This window comes from Perca fluviatilis, chromosome 2, assembly GCF_010015445.1.
Source record: "Perca fluviatilis chromosome 2, GENO_Pfluv_1.0, whole genome shotgun sequence".
NCBI classification, from domain to species: domain Eukaryota; kingdom Metazoa; phylum Chordata; class Actinopteri; order Perciformes; family Percidae; genus Perca; species Perca fluviatilis.
This window is the reverse complement of record NC_053113.1, coordinates 14,885,756-14,903,637: the sequence shown is the minus strand read 5'-3', so window position 1 is coordinate 14,903,637 and position 17,882 is coordinate 14,885,756. Positions and strand designations below refer to the sequence as shown.

The window sequence follows — 17,882 nt, the reverse complement described above, 5'->3', positions numbered from 1 at the left end:
AAAAGCTACTGAACGGCTAGTGTAAAAGACGACCTATAATCCACTTGAATGTGATTGTGCTGGTGTTAGACAACAGCAAAGGAAATGTCTTTACCATTAAACTCATTCTCATTTCACTACAGCAGGCTGTCACCAGATTACTTTTAGTAGTAGTTTGAGTAGACCGTAATATTCACAGTATATGAATATCTAAATTATAATTCTAGATTTTAGTTTTCCTATACAACTGTATATATATTATATATATTTTGTGCATGTTCAATACAAAAACAAAACATTAGCCACGTTTGAGGATGTTTTGTAAAGATTGGATGTCAGTGAACATTTTTAAAACCTTGGGTAAATGAGCATACCAGTTATTTTAAGATTTCCCACTTGTTTATTTTAAGTGTTACTTTATTGTTAAGTGCTAACCCATTAAAATAAGTGAAGTGACAGAATATTTTGCGCGTGGATAGTGATAGTATTAATCCGTACTAGGTCCTCAGTAGAAATCATATTGAGTAATAAGCTATCAGCATTATTCAACACAAGAAGTAGAAGAAGAACAACTAAGGTAATACTAAGGTAATGATAGCTGAGAAGCAAAGTTTTTTTTTTTTTTTTTTTAAACTAATTCAGAGTTAACTCATACTTTTTCGGCTGCACTGTGATTTCAGCTGAGCAGTCTCACCATGTAATTTTGTATGATATTTAACGGAACTTTTGCAGTTTAACAAAGTCTTTGCAGCATGTTGTTAAAATGATGTTGACCTTTGGCTTTGGAACTGCTCTAACATTCTCTTTTGAGGTAAGACAAATGTCATATCTTTGATTCCGTGTGTTGTTCCTTTGGTTCTGCTTGACGCCCACTGCTACAATTATTATTATATTAATATTAAATATATACTGTACATGATATCTCATGACTTAAACATGGTCCACATAAACAGCACCACAACAGATGGAGTTGAGATGGAGTAGAATGAACTACATCTGAATGAAACAGGTAGAAGAATGATGAAATTGAAAAACCAGAGCAGAAGACGAGCAGGTATTCAAATACAGTAGAGTGAACCAATAAAGTTTCCTACCTGATCCTGCGTCCATGATGTTGGACTGTCCTCTACGATCGGCCACCAACCGCGATGAGCCGGGCATGCTTACTGGCTCTGAACGTACCGGCTGGATCCTGCGTACATACAGTATATGAACATTACTACACACATAACGTGACATCTAAGGGCCTCAGATGCCTCTTTGACTGGGTCTAATTCCAGAACCCGTAGGGGAAGATTGGAGTTGTTGTTTGTTGTTTTAGTGTTGCCTACACTGGAGGGATTATTATGGGGAAATATATAATTATAAGAATAATATGCTTATAGATATCTGTATGTATATATTATTTAGAGTGACCACCCCCTACTGTAACTTCTTTAAAAGAAATGTGTATGCATCTTTTTACAAACCCTCTTGCAAAGAGGGTTTTGCTGATAACATAGTATGTATTTGTAAATTAAAATCTAGCCTAATGCAGCTCTAAGTCAAGGTTTTTACTACTGGGTGGATTATTTTTGATAGTTTCAAAGTACCTCAGGCTGTGTAGGTCCAGGTCATCTGTGTCGAAGTCCAACAGGGGCTGTTGGATATCAGTGGGGCACTGGGACTGAAGGACTGAGGACGAGGAGGAGATGACTGTGGTCTGGCCTGAAGGGTGAATGGTCTTAAACTGAAACTGGGGGCCCATCCACAGGCGCCGGTGGGGCCCTGTATGGGTCACAATCTCCACCTGAGAATACAAAGGCAAAATTTATTTAGGAGAGATTTTATAGTCTTCCAAACATAACTGGCCGAAATCTTGCAATGCTCATGTCTCACAGTGTTTTCGGTTTCTCAAAGCTAAGTGCAAACGCCAGCATGCTAACATTACTTACAACGTTACTGTAACATTACTTACAATGTTACTGTAGCAGCTCAAATTTACCTTGTTAACCATCTCAGTTTAGCATTTTAACATTTGCTAAATAGCACTAAACACTATGTACAGCTGTGGCTGATAAGAATGTCATTACCTATGTAGGTATTTGGTCATAAACCAAAGTCACAATGGCAATCCTATAAAGAACCACAATGTCTCTTCTGGGCTAGCTTCTGTAACTCAAGGCAATATCTCAGTGAATATTTCTTTTATCTTTCTGAAAAGATTTTGTGTTCCTGTGGTGTAACTTCCATGTCCACCACCGTTTTCATACTTCTAAAAAAGAAGGTAGTTTTTACAATTTTCATCATTTTAGTTTAGCATGTTTGCATGCTAACATATGTTAATTGACACTAAACACAGTGTGCTGCTGAGGCTGATGGTAATGGCATTAGTTTTGCAAGTATTTAGTCATATTCAAGTATTGCACAAATGAAAATTTTGACCTAAAGATGGTGCTGGATTAAAAGTTATGGGATCACTTAAGTTATTACGATTCACCCTGAGGGCAACATAAATGTGTGTATCAAATTTCAAATGGCAATCCATCCCATTGTTGTCGAGACATTTCACTCAAAACAACATAAGGAAACATAATGGTGGCGCTAGAGGAAAAGTAAGGCCATCAACAAAGTCATAAGTATTTATCAACTGGGAGCCATGAATGTCTGAACAAAATGTCATGGCAATCCATCAGTTGTCGAGATATTCCAGTCTGGACCAAAGTGGAGGACCGACCAATGAAACGACAGACAGACCAACATTGCCATCCAAAAAAAAACATCTACATTGCTCTTTAAACACATCTCTCCTCTGCTAATCCACCGGCAGTTAGTCAAGGACAGAGTCCTGGCAGTTTTCCAGAGGAGTCATAGTCAGTTGACATGGTGGTTTTGTATCAATCTGTGTGCCAATACTCACCCCATACAGTACTCATATGAACTTAGTTACATGACATCCAACTAAAAGCTGGCTTTACTCCTGCACCACTGAAAGTCTGAGGATGCTGTCAGAACTCATCAAGGTCTTGTGTGTCTTGGGAGGGCTGGCAGCATGATGGGAAGCTTTCCAAGAGGGTTAATAGAAGTGTGACACTAGCAACAGCATGGCAGAGAGGATGAGGTGAGGCCTACTGGGAAAATAAGATGGCGCTGGCAATGGCAGGCAGTCCATGGGCACCTGAGCTGAGTGGCACTAATGCTGGCTGAAAGTAAGATAGGAGAGGGATACGGAGTGGGTGACTCGTAAACATCGGACTATTACTGCCTCCTCCATTCTCCATCTCCTCTGTGCCTTGAATTTACTGACTAACCATCTCCTGCCTTAGGCTCCTACTTTTCACTGCTCTCCCACGCTAACTCTGACTTTTCAACTCCCTGCAGCACTTAACACGCCTCTTGGTGTCTCACTCTTCACATTTCATTATCTTTACTTCATATGTGTTGGTCTCTCACCTCAGCCCAGCTCTGTCTCGCTCCACTCTGGCTGCCAGGTGCCAACATCTCAGACAAAAGTGAGGGCTTACACTCTCCTAATTCTTCTGTGTGTCTGCATTTGAACACACATATATATATGCATATACATGCTTAGATATAGGTGGTCTGTCACAGCTGTGCAAATTAGGCCACAGAAGGAAAAAAAGACGAGGATTGTCACTTTGCGTGCGTGTGTGTGTGTGTGTGTGTGTGTGTGTGTTGTGTGCTTTGCCAGTTAACACCATCAATGTAACGCCCAGCCGCATAGCTGAACAGCTGCCAGTGTGCTCTATTTGCAGCTGGAAGGAAGGTCCAGATGTTACAGTTCAGTGTCAACCCTCAATCGGCTCTGTGTGTTGAAATGGGAAGAGGGGATGGCCCTTCCCATGTTCCATGTTCCATGCCCAATGTCCAACTGACTATTGTCTGTTCTCCTTCACTGTCTCCAATATTTGTTATACTATTTTTTATGTCTTGTCTTTTTGTGATTTAAACACTGATGTGCAGCAGCACGAGCCAATGAATTCGCCTGGTGAAAAAAAGTATTTAGTATCTAATATTTTACACATTTAATAATCAATAAAGACAAACAATGACATGATGTGGTCCTGCATAGCGTCTTAGAATGCATTTATTAATGTATTAGGACAGACTAAAATATTGAACCATTTTACCATCCATTAACTGCTATGAGCTACATCACAAACTTTCCATCAAATCAAAATTGACAGATAAGTTGTAGAGACCTAAAGTGGACTGGAGGTGTAAGGACAGGAGGTTATGTTGTCCACTGACAGTCAGCTGAAGAGCAACTACCAGTGATAGGCAGCAAATGGCATGATGTTACAGCGAGCTAAAGCACTGACATGGAGGGTCACAAACCTCACATTTCATTAGTGAATGGCCGATCAATCCTAAATCCCAACTCAACGCCAAAATGCCTGCTGATAATCTAATGAAGTCCACTAATATGATATAGTGAAAACCGCAATGCATTACTTAGACTCTAATTCAACATAGCCTATATGTATTTAGCATTTTTCAGTCCACAAAGCTATTGTGCTTGGTATGTCCTAATCCTTTAAGGGGGAATGGAAAGCTACCCCATATGCCTGATCTACAAACCTGTGTTTAATTTTGTATGGGTCCTTTTATCCTAAATTCATTAATAGTCTGAAATGTTCCACAAGAGGTGCTTCCAAATCATCTTAGGTACACGCTAAGGTATGAAGAGCTGTACTTTTACATCTCCAACCACTGAGGAATACATCACTACCATTGCTCTGACAGGAAGTCACCAAAAATCTAGGTTAGTGCAATGGATAGTTTTGCTTCTGGCAAACTATCATGGCAGATATGGACCAGGGCCTCTGCAAGCTAAGTGGGGTGCATTTTAACCAATCAATTATGCATGCAGTGGAATTATTGATGGTGAAAATGTAGTGGGTTACCTGCCGACACTAGAGATGAGTGCATTGAGGGTTAACCAAGCTGAAAAGACCAGGGTGTGTGTACTGGATATTTCAGCACAATGTAGGATGGCATTTGTGATTAGGAAGAAGTCATGAAATGAGTTATCCTATTTAACTGAGCAAGAAAGTACATGAATATATGTATATATATGAATCCAAATAATTAAGATTTAAATAATGTTTGTGCAAATATAAAAATAAATAGACAAGATCATGTAAGAGTAGTATACATTTAAGACTGAATCCTTGCAATGACAGATTGGGTATTTGGAGTGCTAATTCTCAATTTTATATCAAAAGGCATACTTTGAGATGGGAGGATGGCATGTCCTAACCACAATACAATGTTTTACTCCCAAGCTCTCGAAGTTGGAATTGAGGTAAAAAAAATCCAGATAATGCTTTAAACCTGCAGTTAATGAGGTTTGGCCACAAGGCGGCAGTGGAACAAGCCAAAAACACATAATCGGTGTATTTTCACCTTATAAAGTTGTTATGGCTAGTGGGTTAGCAAACAGTTGCCCATTTACCCATCCAGCAGACACAGAGTTACATAAGCATTAATTTGGACAAATTTAAGTCTGATATTCCCTCTCCTTTTAGTTCTGTTTTGGTCTCCACCAGCTCCTGATGGAAATACCTGGCTAATGAGGAGGGTTTATCAGAGCTTTCTCGCTAAAAACAGCTTCCTGCTGCAGCTGGAAACAACCCTGATGCGACAGGAGTTGTGAGCCAGAGCACCACAACAATGAAAAACAGGCTGAAGAGGCTTAAAAGCTCCGTAGAGCTGAGAAACTGAAGAAATTATAATTATAACTTTATTATTATGAAGTATCTGTGGGTTCATCACTGCAAAGTACCCCTTTAATTTTACACACATTTGTTTGATCTTTGTTTATTGATAATTGCATCTTTAATCTTAAATTGAATAGCAAAGATTACCCCATGGGATGGGAACACGGTGGGATGCCAATTGAAAAATCCACTGGTGTCCTCCCAAATTCTTACTAACCATATAATCCAGAAAAGAGAATGCCTTCATTTTATTTTTAAACAAGAATTACCACCACAAGGTTGTATGCTTCCGCCAACCAGTGCAGTTGTTGCAGTTGACATTCATGCCAGTTGCCCAGACTTACATAATATATGTATTCAATCTTCAGTCCAAGTGGACATTCGTGTTAGTATTGCAGAGATTCCCCCCAGGCTTTCCTGAGTTTCGCATTAACAAGAATAGGTTGGAAGGACAACGTATGGACAACCCGTAAACATAGTGGCTTTGGTTGCGGCTATTGACGGCATGAAAGCATAAAAAATGGATATACATATCGGATCAACAAGCCTATTGGAACTGTTGCCGTAAGTTAACAGCCACAATTTTAGAAGCACTCTGGTTGTTCATCATTCATTCACAGCAATGAGGAGCCTACAGGGCTCTGCAGCGAGATTATAACTCTCAGCAATTTCTTCAGGAAAAGAATCATCTTTCGCCAAAGCAACAAAGTAAGTTCTGAGACCACAGCATCCAAACTCTTGCTGTGATCTCACTGATTATCAGAATATGTCAATCACCCTTCTGCTTCTGACAAACTAACTTAAGGTAAAGGTCTGACCTGAGAGAGCCACTCCTCGTCCTCGTGACCACTGTGGTCCGACGCCAGGCTGTCTGACGACTCATGACGGGTGATTGGGCCCGGGCTTCCTGGGGGCATCGCTGAGAGAACACACATACAGAAACACACACGATTATATGACATTATACCCAATGATGACATTTGATATTTTAAAGCTGACAATATTTTGTGCCAATGTCCAATATCATGATAAATTTAGTTTTCAAGCAGAAAATGTCTCTATATTGAAAGTATTCAATGTTTCACACATAATAGTTTTCTTAAAAAGTGTAACATATTACAATTAACTATTTACATAAATCAGCCTGTGAAGGAAAATGATGAAATTTGATGACTGACTGGACCATATCTAATTTGTGATACCAGACAGATATGGGAGTCCTATTTTGTAAGTTCAAAAAAATGATGAGTAAAAGAGAAAGCGTGTGGAAGAAGTGTACAGTAAAGTGTGAGAGAGGGAAACAGCATGCGTGTGTGTGTGTGTGTGTGTGTGTGTGTTTGTTCATGGTATAAAAAGAGAGAGAGTAAAAGAGAGACAGAGAGACAGATGGGGCTCTTGCAGGCTTGACTAAGCAGGGGTGGAGAATGAGGCCTAATGTGTAGAATCAGTCCTTTCTCTGTCTTCCACCTCAGGGATGGGGTTTGTTTATCACAGGACTGGCTAATAAACTTGTCAAGTCCACATCTGTAGCACAGAAGGTGCTCCTGTCTTTATCCACACACACACACACACACACACACACACACACACACACACACACTCTTATACACTTACACACTTGCCAGGTACATAGTAATAATACACTTAGTTGTTTAGAGGTAGTTTGGTGTTTGACACTTCTGTAACAAATGTCACACCAACCGCCACCCCCACCTTACCACGACACACATATTTCCCTTAAGTATGAAGTCTGCACAGTTCTTACACCTGCTTCTGAAGTATTGCTCGCTGTGTGTGAAATTGTGTTCAATTAAGTTTGGAAGGACTGGGTATGTAGCGTGAGAAGCCACTGAGGCTGAACAAACCAAATAACTAATAAACAAGCACCACCTACAGAAAATTAAACGTGTTTGTGAAACCCCTAAAATATTCAATTTACAATGATATAAAACAGAGCAAAGCAACAAATACTGACATTGGAGGAGCTGGAACCCCACAATGATTTCTTCTCAATAAAATACTTAAATGATTACTTGATTTCAAAATTGTTGAGGACTGATTTTCTGTGAAATGACTACTGTTTTAGCACTACATACAACTAAAAGACGATGCTAAATACATCTGTGAACAGAGTTATAACGATGTGGCCAAAGCAATCTCCTATATAGAGCCAAACCAAAGAAATAAATTGTTGTATTGAATTTGTTGTAATGCATGTGTTGGTCTTTTTAAAGGGTTAGTGCATCCAAATTACAAAACATTACTTAACGTTTGTCTATCTCGGATATTTCTGCCTCCACCCCAATAAAAGGGGTAAATGGAAATCAGTTTGTCTCACAGCACTGAAAAATGGCACAGGAACCATTACTTTGGAAGGCTAGGCATTATTGTGTTGAGTTTTACGAACATTTATATCACTAGTAACTGAAACGTGTTTTTTTGTAATTTGGGTGAAATGACCCCTTAACGGCCCACAGATACAAGATTCAGAGGGAAAGTGAGCTAGGGCTAGTTAGAGAGAGAGAGAGAGAGAGAGAGAGAGAGAGAGAGAGAGAGAGAGAGAGAGAGAGAGAGAGAGAGAGAGAGAGAGAGAAACATGTTCTCATGTCATTTTAAAATGGAAGAGAGAAGAACAAAGCCTGTGTTGTGTTACTTATTAAACAAAATCACAACTCCCTTATTTCTCCCCCCCTTCTCTCTCATTTTTTCTGACCCTTGGGGCCAATAACTGTTCCCTAATTAATTATTGATGTTCTGGAGCAGTTGGTGGACTGGCTGGATCAGGTTTCCAGTGGGGAGGGCTTTCAATGACCAGAGTCACAGCCAGGCTCCGGTGTGGGGAGCTAGTGGTCATCCCCACGGGTCAAGCAAAGACACAACCCTCCTTGTGTGTATGTGTGTTTGTATATTTGACTCTGTGTGTGTGTGTGTGTGTGTGTGTGTGTGTGTGTGTGTGTGTGTGTGTGTGTGTGTGTGTGTGTGTGTGTGTGTGTGTGTGTGTGTGTGTGTGTGTGTGTGTCAGGAGCCAGACTGACCCCGGCAGTTACATTTATATCTACCCATCTTAGCGTCCGGCTAGCCAGCCACTTGGCCTTCTGCTTTTACATGCTCATTACTGGCTCTTAAGAGACAGAATGTCAATGCAATTTCACAGACAGAACATTTTTTAAGTGCAAACTGCACTCAAGAAAGGAGTCTGAATGTAGCCTATGGCTATAGGCACAGTAGAAATGACCGTGTTTCTTTATTGATGGATTTGAAGAATCATCCGAGAATAAGCATAGCATGATGTCATTGCTTACAAATTATCAAAGAGAAATGGGAAAGGATATGCATCATTTCAATAGTAATAATCCACTTTAGACAAATGTGGAAAATGTAGCACATACATTTTGAGATTTTGAAAAAATGCACTGAATGTTTTGACAAATAATAATGCCTTTGTGGCTCTAATTATGCATTGTTGGACAATTTCAAAAAGGGACTCAACATTAGCATGGCAAAGACGAGAAAGGTGACTCAGCCTTTGCAGGCCAAACTGTTTGAGTAACAGATCCATTCATTTTAAGGTTTATCCGATGCCAAAACACAGCAGAGCAATTTATAATATTATGTCACAGGATTTTTACAATTTTGGAAAGTTATCATTGTGAGGATTGCTTGGTAAATTATACACTACCCCTCCAAGAATTGCCACCTTCCGTGGTGGAGGAGTTTGTGTGCCCCTGTGACCCTGGGAGCTATGCTGTTGGGGGCATTAGCTCCTGGTAGGATCTCCAAGGCAAAATGGTCCCAGGGGAGGGGCCAGACTAAGAGCGATTCACTGACCCTATTTGAATCGGCAAAGGAGTTGCAGCACCTCTCCCGGAAAAGGGAAACTGGGGCCTCCTTATGTAGTCAGACTGGTGGCCAGGCCTGAAAAATCTACGGAGCCGTCGCCTTGTGGGCCCACCACTGCGAGTCGCTGGGAGGAAGTCTCTGACAGTTGTTCGTTTTTATGCACCGAAAAGCAGCTCGGAGTACCACCCTAGTCCAAAGATCCTTGATCAATTATGTAGTTGTATCATCAGAACTACGGCCATATGTCTTGGTTGAGGAAAAGAGCAGAGCTGTCAACTGATCACCACTTGGTGGTGAGTTGGATCCACTGACTGTAAAAATAAAAATAATGGACGATGCTTCCGGGCCTGAAAATTGAAGCCAATGCGGAGGTGCCTTAAACCTGCATTCTATCTAATTTCCAGCACGGGGCGACTCCACTATAGAATTCTATAGAAATCTATGTGAAAATGTTTACCTTAATAATCATTTACATAAGGAGATTATTGTTTCAATCGCTAGTTTCAAGTCTACTTCAATACAGCATGATGTTCATTTAGTAAATGATGGTTCTATTTTATTTAAAAACTGACGATAAAGGAGGGCATGCTTTAGGGCGTGGCTACATGCTAACCTGTCAATTATGACCGAGGCTTAGCAACGTGTATCCATGGCACTGTGTACAAAATAGACCTGAGACCTTGTTTTGGGGTGTTGTCCATGTTTTCTTCTTAAACTTTGATCAAACTTAATTGGAAGATTTTGTCATCTAAAAATGTCTTGATCAGCGTTATGCCAACCAAGCTAGCGAGCAATCCAATAGGTGGTAACTTAAGGGAAAGTTTGGCGACTTTCTGTACTGCCAAGCATGCAGATGAATGGCGGCAGTACCCTGAGGTCCACGTTGAACTGCCGGTAAAACTCTGCTAAATTACTTGCTTCAGAAGGGTTGAAAATCAGCAACTTTTCCCCTTTAGCATTTAGCTAAGCGCAGTGCCATTGGAACCATAAAAAAACACTGGCTATAATCCTACCCAGCACCACCCACTCGTCAAAAGTCGTCACATCCAGATGCAAAAAAAGAAAACGGTGACGTCCGTATCGTCAAACTCGTGGCTTCAAAACAACAGTCCACAAACCAATGGGTGACGTCACGGATGCTATGTCCACTATTTTTACAGTCTATGGTTGGATCAGTTTGCGGGAGAGGCTACCGAACCAACCTTGTTAACCCAAATGTGTAGTGAGGGTTAACTAGGTACGTCTGGCTGAGCCTCAGTTCGCGAGGTCTTCAACTCCCACCTCCGGAAGAATTTTTTGAGCATCCTAGGTAAGTTGGAGAGATGGAATCTGAGCCATGTTCATTGTGGAGGCAGCTGTTAGGAGTTGTGGTCGGAAGGTTGTCGGTGCCTGTCGTAGCGGCGACCTAAGAACTCGCTGGTGGACACCGGTGGTTAGGGAGGCCGTCAAGCTGAAGAAGGAGGTCTTACGGAAAAGCTACTGGCTGGAATTTAATTAAACTTGGTTGAAGGTTGTAGCATGGGCTCTAAGGCATGGCCTTGGCAGAGGTCTGCGCTCTCCAAGTACTCTTAAAGTTCTATTTAATTTTGCATCAATGTGATAAAGAATCTGTATTTCTCAGGTATTTGATCTACTGGATTAGCAGTCTCAACAGAGTCTCATCTGCTTATTTTATCCATAAATAAAGAATGTTTCTAGATTTTCTAGAAACATTTTTACATTATGATATATATTGACATTTTTCAGCATTTTCCTACATCGCAGAGGAACAGATTTGTTGGTGTCACAGTCTTTATTGACTGTGCAGAGGGTGTTTTGCTGTGCTGAAGGCCGGTAGCCAGTGACCTGTTAGCCAAAGCAGTGAAGCAGGGAGTCAGAACAAGAACAAAGGCTGCCTAGGTATTGATGTAGCCCGACCTCCTGGGGCCTTGGGCCAGGGGCCGGACAGGCCGATCTCCAGGGCTAGATAAGGGACTAACAATCTGATAGATCTGGCTGCATGGTGGACAGAGGATAGCTGTCCCGTCTGAGCTGGCTGCTCTGTTCACCTTTATCTCTTTCATTTGTATTTTTTTCAAGATTCATTTTGTTAGCCTTATTTTTTTTTTCTGTCTCCACTTGGACCTGCTGCACTTTGCTACCAGAAATTTCACTTGCTACGCTCCCTCTCGACTGCTCCACCTGTCTCTCTCCTCTTACTTTCCTCTCTTCTCGCTTTCGTCTTTTGAGTAGTACTCTGGCAGATAGGTGCTGGCAAACTGACAGACTGGGATAGCTTAGTCATTATATATCATTCAAGGCATATTTGACTGACAGTTCCTTCATTCAGCCAGCGCTACACTTACCCCATCCTTTCTCTGCTTCTCTTTGATTACTGACCCAGTCATGGCGCAGTGGTTTCTCTTTACCAAACGCCTGATGCTCCAAGGCCTTCATTCTGGCCCCTCTCTCGGAGCAATTAGATCTATTGACGGGGCAACTGTGGCTGGCCTGTCATGGGCCTCAAATTCCCAAGAGAGCAGCCAAGCCAGCCAGTCAGTCAGTCTCCACAATTAGCACATTATATGACAGGTAGGGAGGGGAGAGCTGCAACCAAAAAGCATAGCCTCTGTTGTTGCCATCATCGTCAGGCTCAAAGGAGCCAGCCAGATATCCAGGTGGTAAATTATTCACCGTTTTGTTTGCTTCAGAGTAACTTTGCGGCGAGGGGAAGAGGTGTTGGAAAACATACTGTGGACAGCTTTGTAAATATCACCCCCACAAAAAAATCATATGTGGAAAAAAACTCACTCTGAATAAGAAGTCTGAATGTAGCTAATGAGGGTGTCAAAACCTCACATTCATCAAAGTATAGACACTGTTATGATAGGGATTAGAGTAGTCATTCTGTTATTACCCAGATCCAACACCTCTGGCCAAAAGAAAAAGGGCCTATTCACCCACTTGCCTAACAGACAAATTGGTACTTTTGGAGACACAGACAAAAATCCTGTGTTTCCACCTCAGCTATAGATAGAGGATTCCCCAAACACTAAAAACTTGGCTCAAGACTGCTTTTATTTAGCCAGATCGTACTACAGCATCTCCTCTATTTGTGAGTATACTGTATAATGTGTGTCTCTTTCTTCTTATCTCTTGAAGGCAGTGCTGTATGTTGCTGTCCTCTGCGAGGCTGAGTGCTGCCAGTAGCTGCTACAGATGGACAGGTGGAGATAGTGACCATGAAGTGGCGCCACTGCTGCCTTTTATCATCCCGTCCTGGAGGCTCCGGTCTAGCCTGACCCAGGCCCTTCCTCTCCCCTTCCTATTCCTTTCCCTGCATACTGCATTTTTAATCAGCCTGGGTCATCCAATATAGAGCCACGAGACCAGAGACCATGGACTGTCAATCAAGCGCTGCCACCTCTTCGCCTTGTCTCACCTTTTCAGAGACACAATCTGTTTGTTAGCCAATTAGCTGAAGGGGATATGTATATAGAAGTCTCACCCTCATTCTTTGACTCTTTCAGTACTTTGGATTCTTGTCAAATAGTCAAAACCTTCTTGTCTCATTTCCTCTCTTTTGCGCTATTTGTTTTCTCTTGTGATGGTTGTATCAGCAATGTAAATGAGACCTAGATAGCACAATTTGTTCTGCAAGTAAGAATTGTGTGTCTCTTCAGTTTCTTCTGCAGCAGCATGATCTTTATGCTCAGCAAGAGGCAAGTGGACAAGGGGCGTATGGCTGTGCTGTAATTCATCCTAAGGATAAATCGAGTCTTTCTCCTGGATCACTTCTGCGTTGTGCTGCCAAGCCCTGGAGGAAACGGCAGAGGAGAGGGCTAGCAAGGGGACGCATGCTGAGAAAGGATGTTGAGTTTGTGCCCGGGTGCAAAGCGCATAAATGGAAGGTTACACTCCAAGAGCAACTCAGTCGGTGTTGGTGGTGTCTAGGACGCTGACCCGGGGGGGAAAATGGAATGAGCACACAAAGTGGGTAGAGGGCTGAACAATTATGTTTATAGCGTCGTGACCTTGCATTGGTTCACAGTTGGTTGGTTTGGGGAATAAAGAGACAAGGCGGTTTTATCTGGCTATTGTTAATTGGATGTAAATGTTAATGCAATGAATCTCTCTCATTATGCAGCCAGTTATGCTGCCCATGCTGGCAGAGAGAATGGTGGAATAAGCTGATGCGCATGCACGTCACTCCGACGTGTCCTCATCGCTCTGACACTAGGAGAGACCATTAGCACTAATTTGAGAAAATATCCTACCAGTTAGACCTGGAGCATTGCAGAAGTCAATGGAGACGAGTAGAGAGATTAGGGTAAACACAGCTACCGCTTGCCCTGGAGCAGCCGCAAGAGCTAATTACAGAATTTGTGTGTTTATAATTATGGCGTGAGCTGAAAACTCCAGCATATTCCAGGGGGTGGATTGATTCCGTGTGTGGCCATCCATGTGGCTTGTGCATTCTGTGCTTTCGCGAATTGGCCTTTCAGAGGGCAACCTAAAGTGCTCACTGCTCTGTACTTGTTATTGAATTAGAGAGTTTAGGGTGTCAGCTAATTGGTCTAAGTGCGGCATCTTATAGCATAGTGCTAGCATGTCCTGAAGCCAGTGTGGCCGACAATGGATGGATTCAAGGTGCAGCACTGAACAGAAAATCTGGGATTACTTCTGACAGGCCTCAGAAGATATGAAATAGTAAAGAGGGTGGACGTATCTTTCACTGAAGTCTTTGAGAAAGGAAATGTCATGGCTGCTGACTGGAGAGGTCTCTTCTCAGCATGTGGCACCAATAAGAGGCTGAGGACTGGCTTTCAACACAGTCAACATGGAAAACCAGCAGGGAATAGGGGTCACCCCCTTGACTAATGATGCATACAGTACATACAGAACAAACATACATGGCTGTGTTAGCCTGTGCGACCAAAACATACAGAGACCTATATTTTTCCTATATTTTGATGCATACATGTAATAAACACAATAGTACATACAGTACAGGCAAACACACCAAGGACATCAATGCTATCGGTATTTAAACTCCCTTTTGTAGCAAATCAATATTTTTTGCTAATAATACTTCTAGTTAATTTCACAATGGTGTATTAGGATGAAAGGAAAAAAGTGAACTCCTTGAACATAGCATTTTTATTTAATATTCAATGAAAAAGCTGAGAAAAATCTAAAAGTAAAACAATATTTAGCTGAAATGTTTAATTTATCTAAAGTTACCAAGATAAAGGACTAATCAGAATAAATTCAGAACTGATGAGGTACAGAGAGCCTGGTCCTTAAAAAATCCTTCTTGTATGCTTGTAGCACTATCATAATGTTTCCTTCTTTATTAGCATCCCAATGAGCTTACACCTGAAACACGATAAATTTAATTAGAGCTGCCTAAAGCAAATCTGCACTGATTTGTATTGGCCTCTATTACTTTCATTGACTTAAAACACATTCATACTTCCATGAAATGTTACTTTGCATTCTATTTGAACACAACCTGATAATGTGAATATGCTTGTTTGTGTAAACCAATGTCTACAAAAAGAAAGATTTGGTGAGCACTTACCAGCCAGAAGATACTGATAGTACTGCACCAGGTCTGAGGCCAATACCAAGGGGTGGTTGGAGTTGAATGGTGGCTGCAGCTCATTCCATTGTGGAGTCCTGCTCCAAATGACAAATCAATTATGAAAGTGTATTAGAGGCAATATTTTCTAGAATAAAAATGGTCAAAACAGTGTTACAGTACCTGGCTAGAGTCCAGCAGGCCCTGGGACAGGTGCTGAGCTCCAAAGGTGTGTCATCGCTAATCTTTTGAGTAATGCTAATTGGCCGAGGCTCCAGGACATGCTCCACCAAGTTACCATAGCAACTGATGATGTACAGCGAGTCGACAACCAACTGCCTGGACTGATCTATGAAAGGGATTGGAAATAAAGCAGTGAAAAATACTGCTGCGGCTGCTACTTAAAATGATTATTAAAAAGTGCATTATTGATAATGAGGGAGAAACTGCAGGCAGTCAAACATTTGCCAAGGTTTAGTATCCATTTGCCATTTGGTATTTACTTTTGAGAAGACATGTTTGGACTTTGCCAGGATATTGACCCTAAAAAAATGTCAAAAGTAACCTTTCTCTCTTTTCATGTTGGGGTTGGTGATGAACCAGGAGCGGGACGAGGCAAAGATGGCGGCCACACAGAATTCTCCTCCACTGGACTTGCTTGGGGAGATCTGAGGGGGCGGCTTAGCTTTGCTTCAGGAGGAAAAAAAGAGTTTTCAAACATTGAGAAAAAGTAAAAATTGTACTGCAGAGTCTGGTCTCAAAGGTGCTCCATATGGTGTTTGAACTCATAGGGCCCAAACTACCTGTAAGTGAACGGTTAAAATCCTGTAACGAAATAGGACCGTGGAGGAGGAAATTGCTAATTCTAAATTTATACCAAATTACAGTTTTGTCAAAATTAGGACCACATTTCCCATAAAACCCTGTTGTTGAAGAGCAGCACACAATAATTTCCCCTTACAAACTGACTTGGTAGCACAAAATGTAAACTATAAATAAAATATATAGCACCTTTGAGACCGAGATTTAAATGTGTATTTGTTCCATGAAAGAAAACAACCAGAATCCGAGAGGAAGTGATGGTTTTTAACAATATACTGTAACACAAGACATGTAACACCTTGGAGGCAAGTAAATGAAAATTCCACAGCGACGTCGCACAACACAAACTTTAAAAAAGTGCTTTGCATGCAAGGAGCTAAGCAAGGGAAATTGAAAATGCATAAAAACATCCACCTAAGTAGCAGAAAATGAGAAAAATATTATTTCTCTGACACAAATGATGTATGAAATATTCAGAAAATAACCAAAATAAGTCAAAAACATAACAGCATATGCCTTACAAAATGTCCACCTGCTCAATTATCCCCTACACACAATTCAGCCACCATTCTAGATCATCTTCCGGTCTGAAAAGGAAATGCCGTTTTTTATTATTATTTTTTTTTTTCAACACCAGAGGTTGCTGCTTGGGAGGGACTAATACACTTTTAAGTCACACTGGATGCACAAGATCTAAAAAAATATTTTAAATAAATACATACAATATTTATCACTCAATGGAACATGCACCTCACAACAACAGTGTCCAAGCTGCCTTATGGCTGCATCACTTTGTGCTGGCCAAAGGAGAGAATTTATTGGGAGTCATTGGATTATTCAGCATGTCAGGACTGTTTAAGAGGAAACTGACACAGAAAAGGTTTTCAGCTGAAATAGGGCTCCCCATATGGTAATGATCAGAGAACAGTAGCGAGGTCTGGTATTATTGTCCGGCCTTATAACCAACCTGGACAGTAAAACGTGGTCACAGCAGATCAGGCATGAGGTGGGCTAAGCGCTTGAAGACTCACGGTGGTGTCACACACTCCCAGAGGGATGCTTAACCTTGACCTTTGGAAACCACACTTCACCTCTGTCTACACTCACTAAAAAAAGACAAAGAAATTGATGCATTTTGTTCGGGGTTTTCCCTGCCATTGTACGGCATTGGCGCAGCGTCTCAGGGTCCTATTTTAACGATCTAAGCACATTTTACTACTGCGCTGTTACAATAACAATGAAATGCTGCGTTATTGATCACTTTCCGCTGCCTTAAGATAGCAATACGCCAAGAATTCACCTGAACACACCTCCCTGTAAGACCAGCACGCCCATGGGCGCACAGATGGGCGCAGGTGCATTTTCTATTTAAACGACGTGGGCGCTGGACCGCCTTAAAATAGCAATGACACTTGCGGCGGGCTTTGCGCCACGCTGCGCTGGATGCAAGACAGGGCTTGTGTTTTAGCGCCGCACCTTAGGTCTACAATCTTTAAATTAAGTTTTACGATATAGGACCTTATGTTATTTGTTTATTCTGTAATGTGTAGGTATGTATTTCTTTTAAAAGACATGTTTATGTTGAAAAACATACACCTATACAAGTAGATATGTATCTCATTGTACGTTTGCCCTCTTATGGACAATATCTGCAAAAATATCGGAATAGTTTGAAACGTTTTTTTTTAGAAGGAATATTCGAAAGGATTTCTCTCACCCACAGCTGCAACGCCGATTCAAAATGCAGAATAGGCGGCCGAATTAAAGCCAACAAGGGCCGACTAGTTCCAACAGTTCAGGACACACCGCAAAAACTAGTGCGACGAGTCGATGGCCGACCGTTGGGTTGGTGTCACCACCTTTGAAGCCCCAAGTTGAATTGTATTTATAGGTATTTCTAAGTAATAAGCATCAATGTTGATTTATCATTAGGGTTGGGTACCTTTCGCATCTGAACT

The 17,882-nt window shown here is 41.4% G+C and overlaps 1 protein-coding gene across 3 annotated transcripts in view; it reads right to left on the bottom strand.

Annotated features, from left to right (window-relative positions):
- bcas3 (BCAS3 microtubule associated cell migration factor) overlaps positions 1 to 17,882 on the bottom strand; it is a 338,917-nt gene that overhangs the window by 215,299 nt on the left and 105,736 nt on the right. For all 3 annotated transcript variants that reach the window (XM_039783695.1, XM_039783713.1, XM_039783703.1), the window contains exons 17-22: positions 15,668 to 15,792; positions 15,286 to 15,451; positions 15,103 to 15,200; positions 6,518 to 6,618; positions 1,572 to 1,768; positions 1,074 to 1,171 (exon numbers count right to left, since the gene is read on the bottom strand). In XM_039783695.1, the coding sequence (XP_039639629.1) occupies positions 1,074 to 1,171; positions 1,572 to 1,768; positions 6,518 to 6,618; positions 15,103 to 15,200; positions 15,286 to 15,451; positions 15,668 to 15,792 (785 nt within the window). The remainder of the gene's footprint in view (positions 1 to 1,073; positions 1,172 to 1,571; positions 1,769 to 6,517; positions 6,619 to 15,102; positions 15,201 to 15,285; positions 15,452 to 15,667; positions 15,793 to 17,882) is intronic.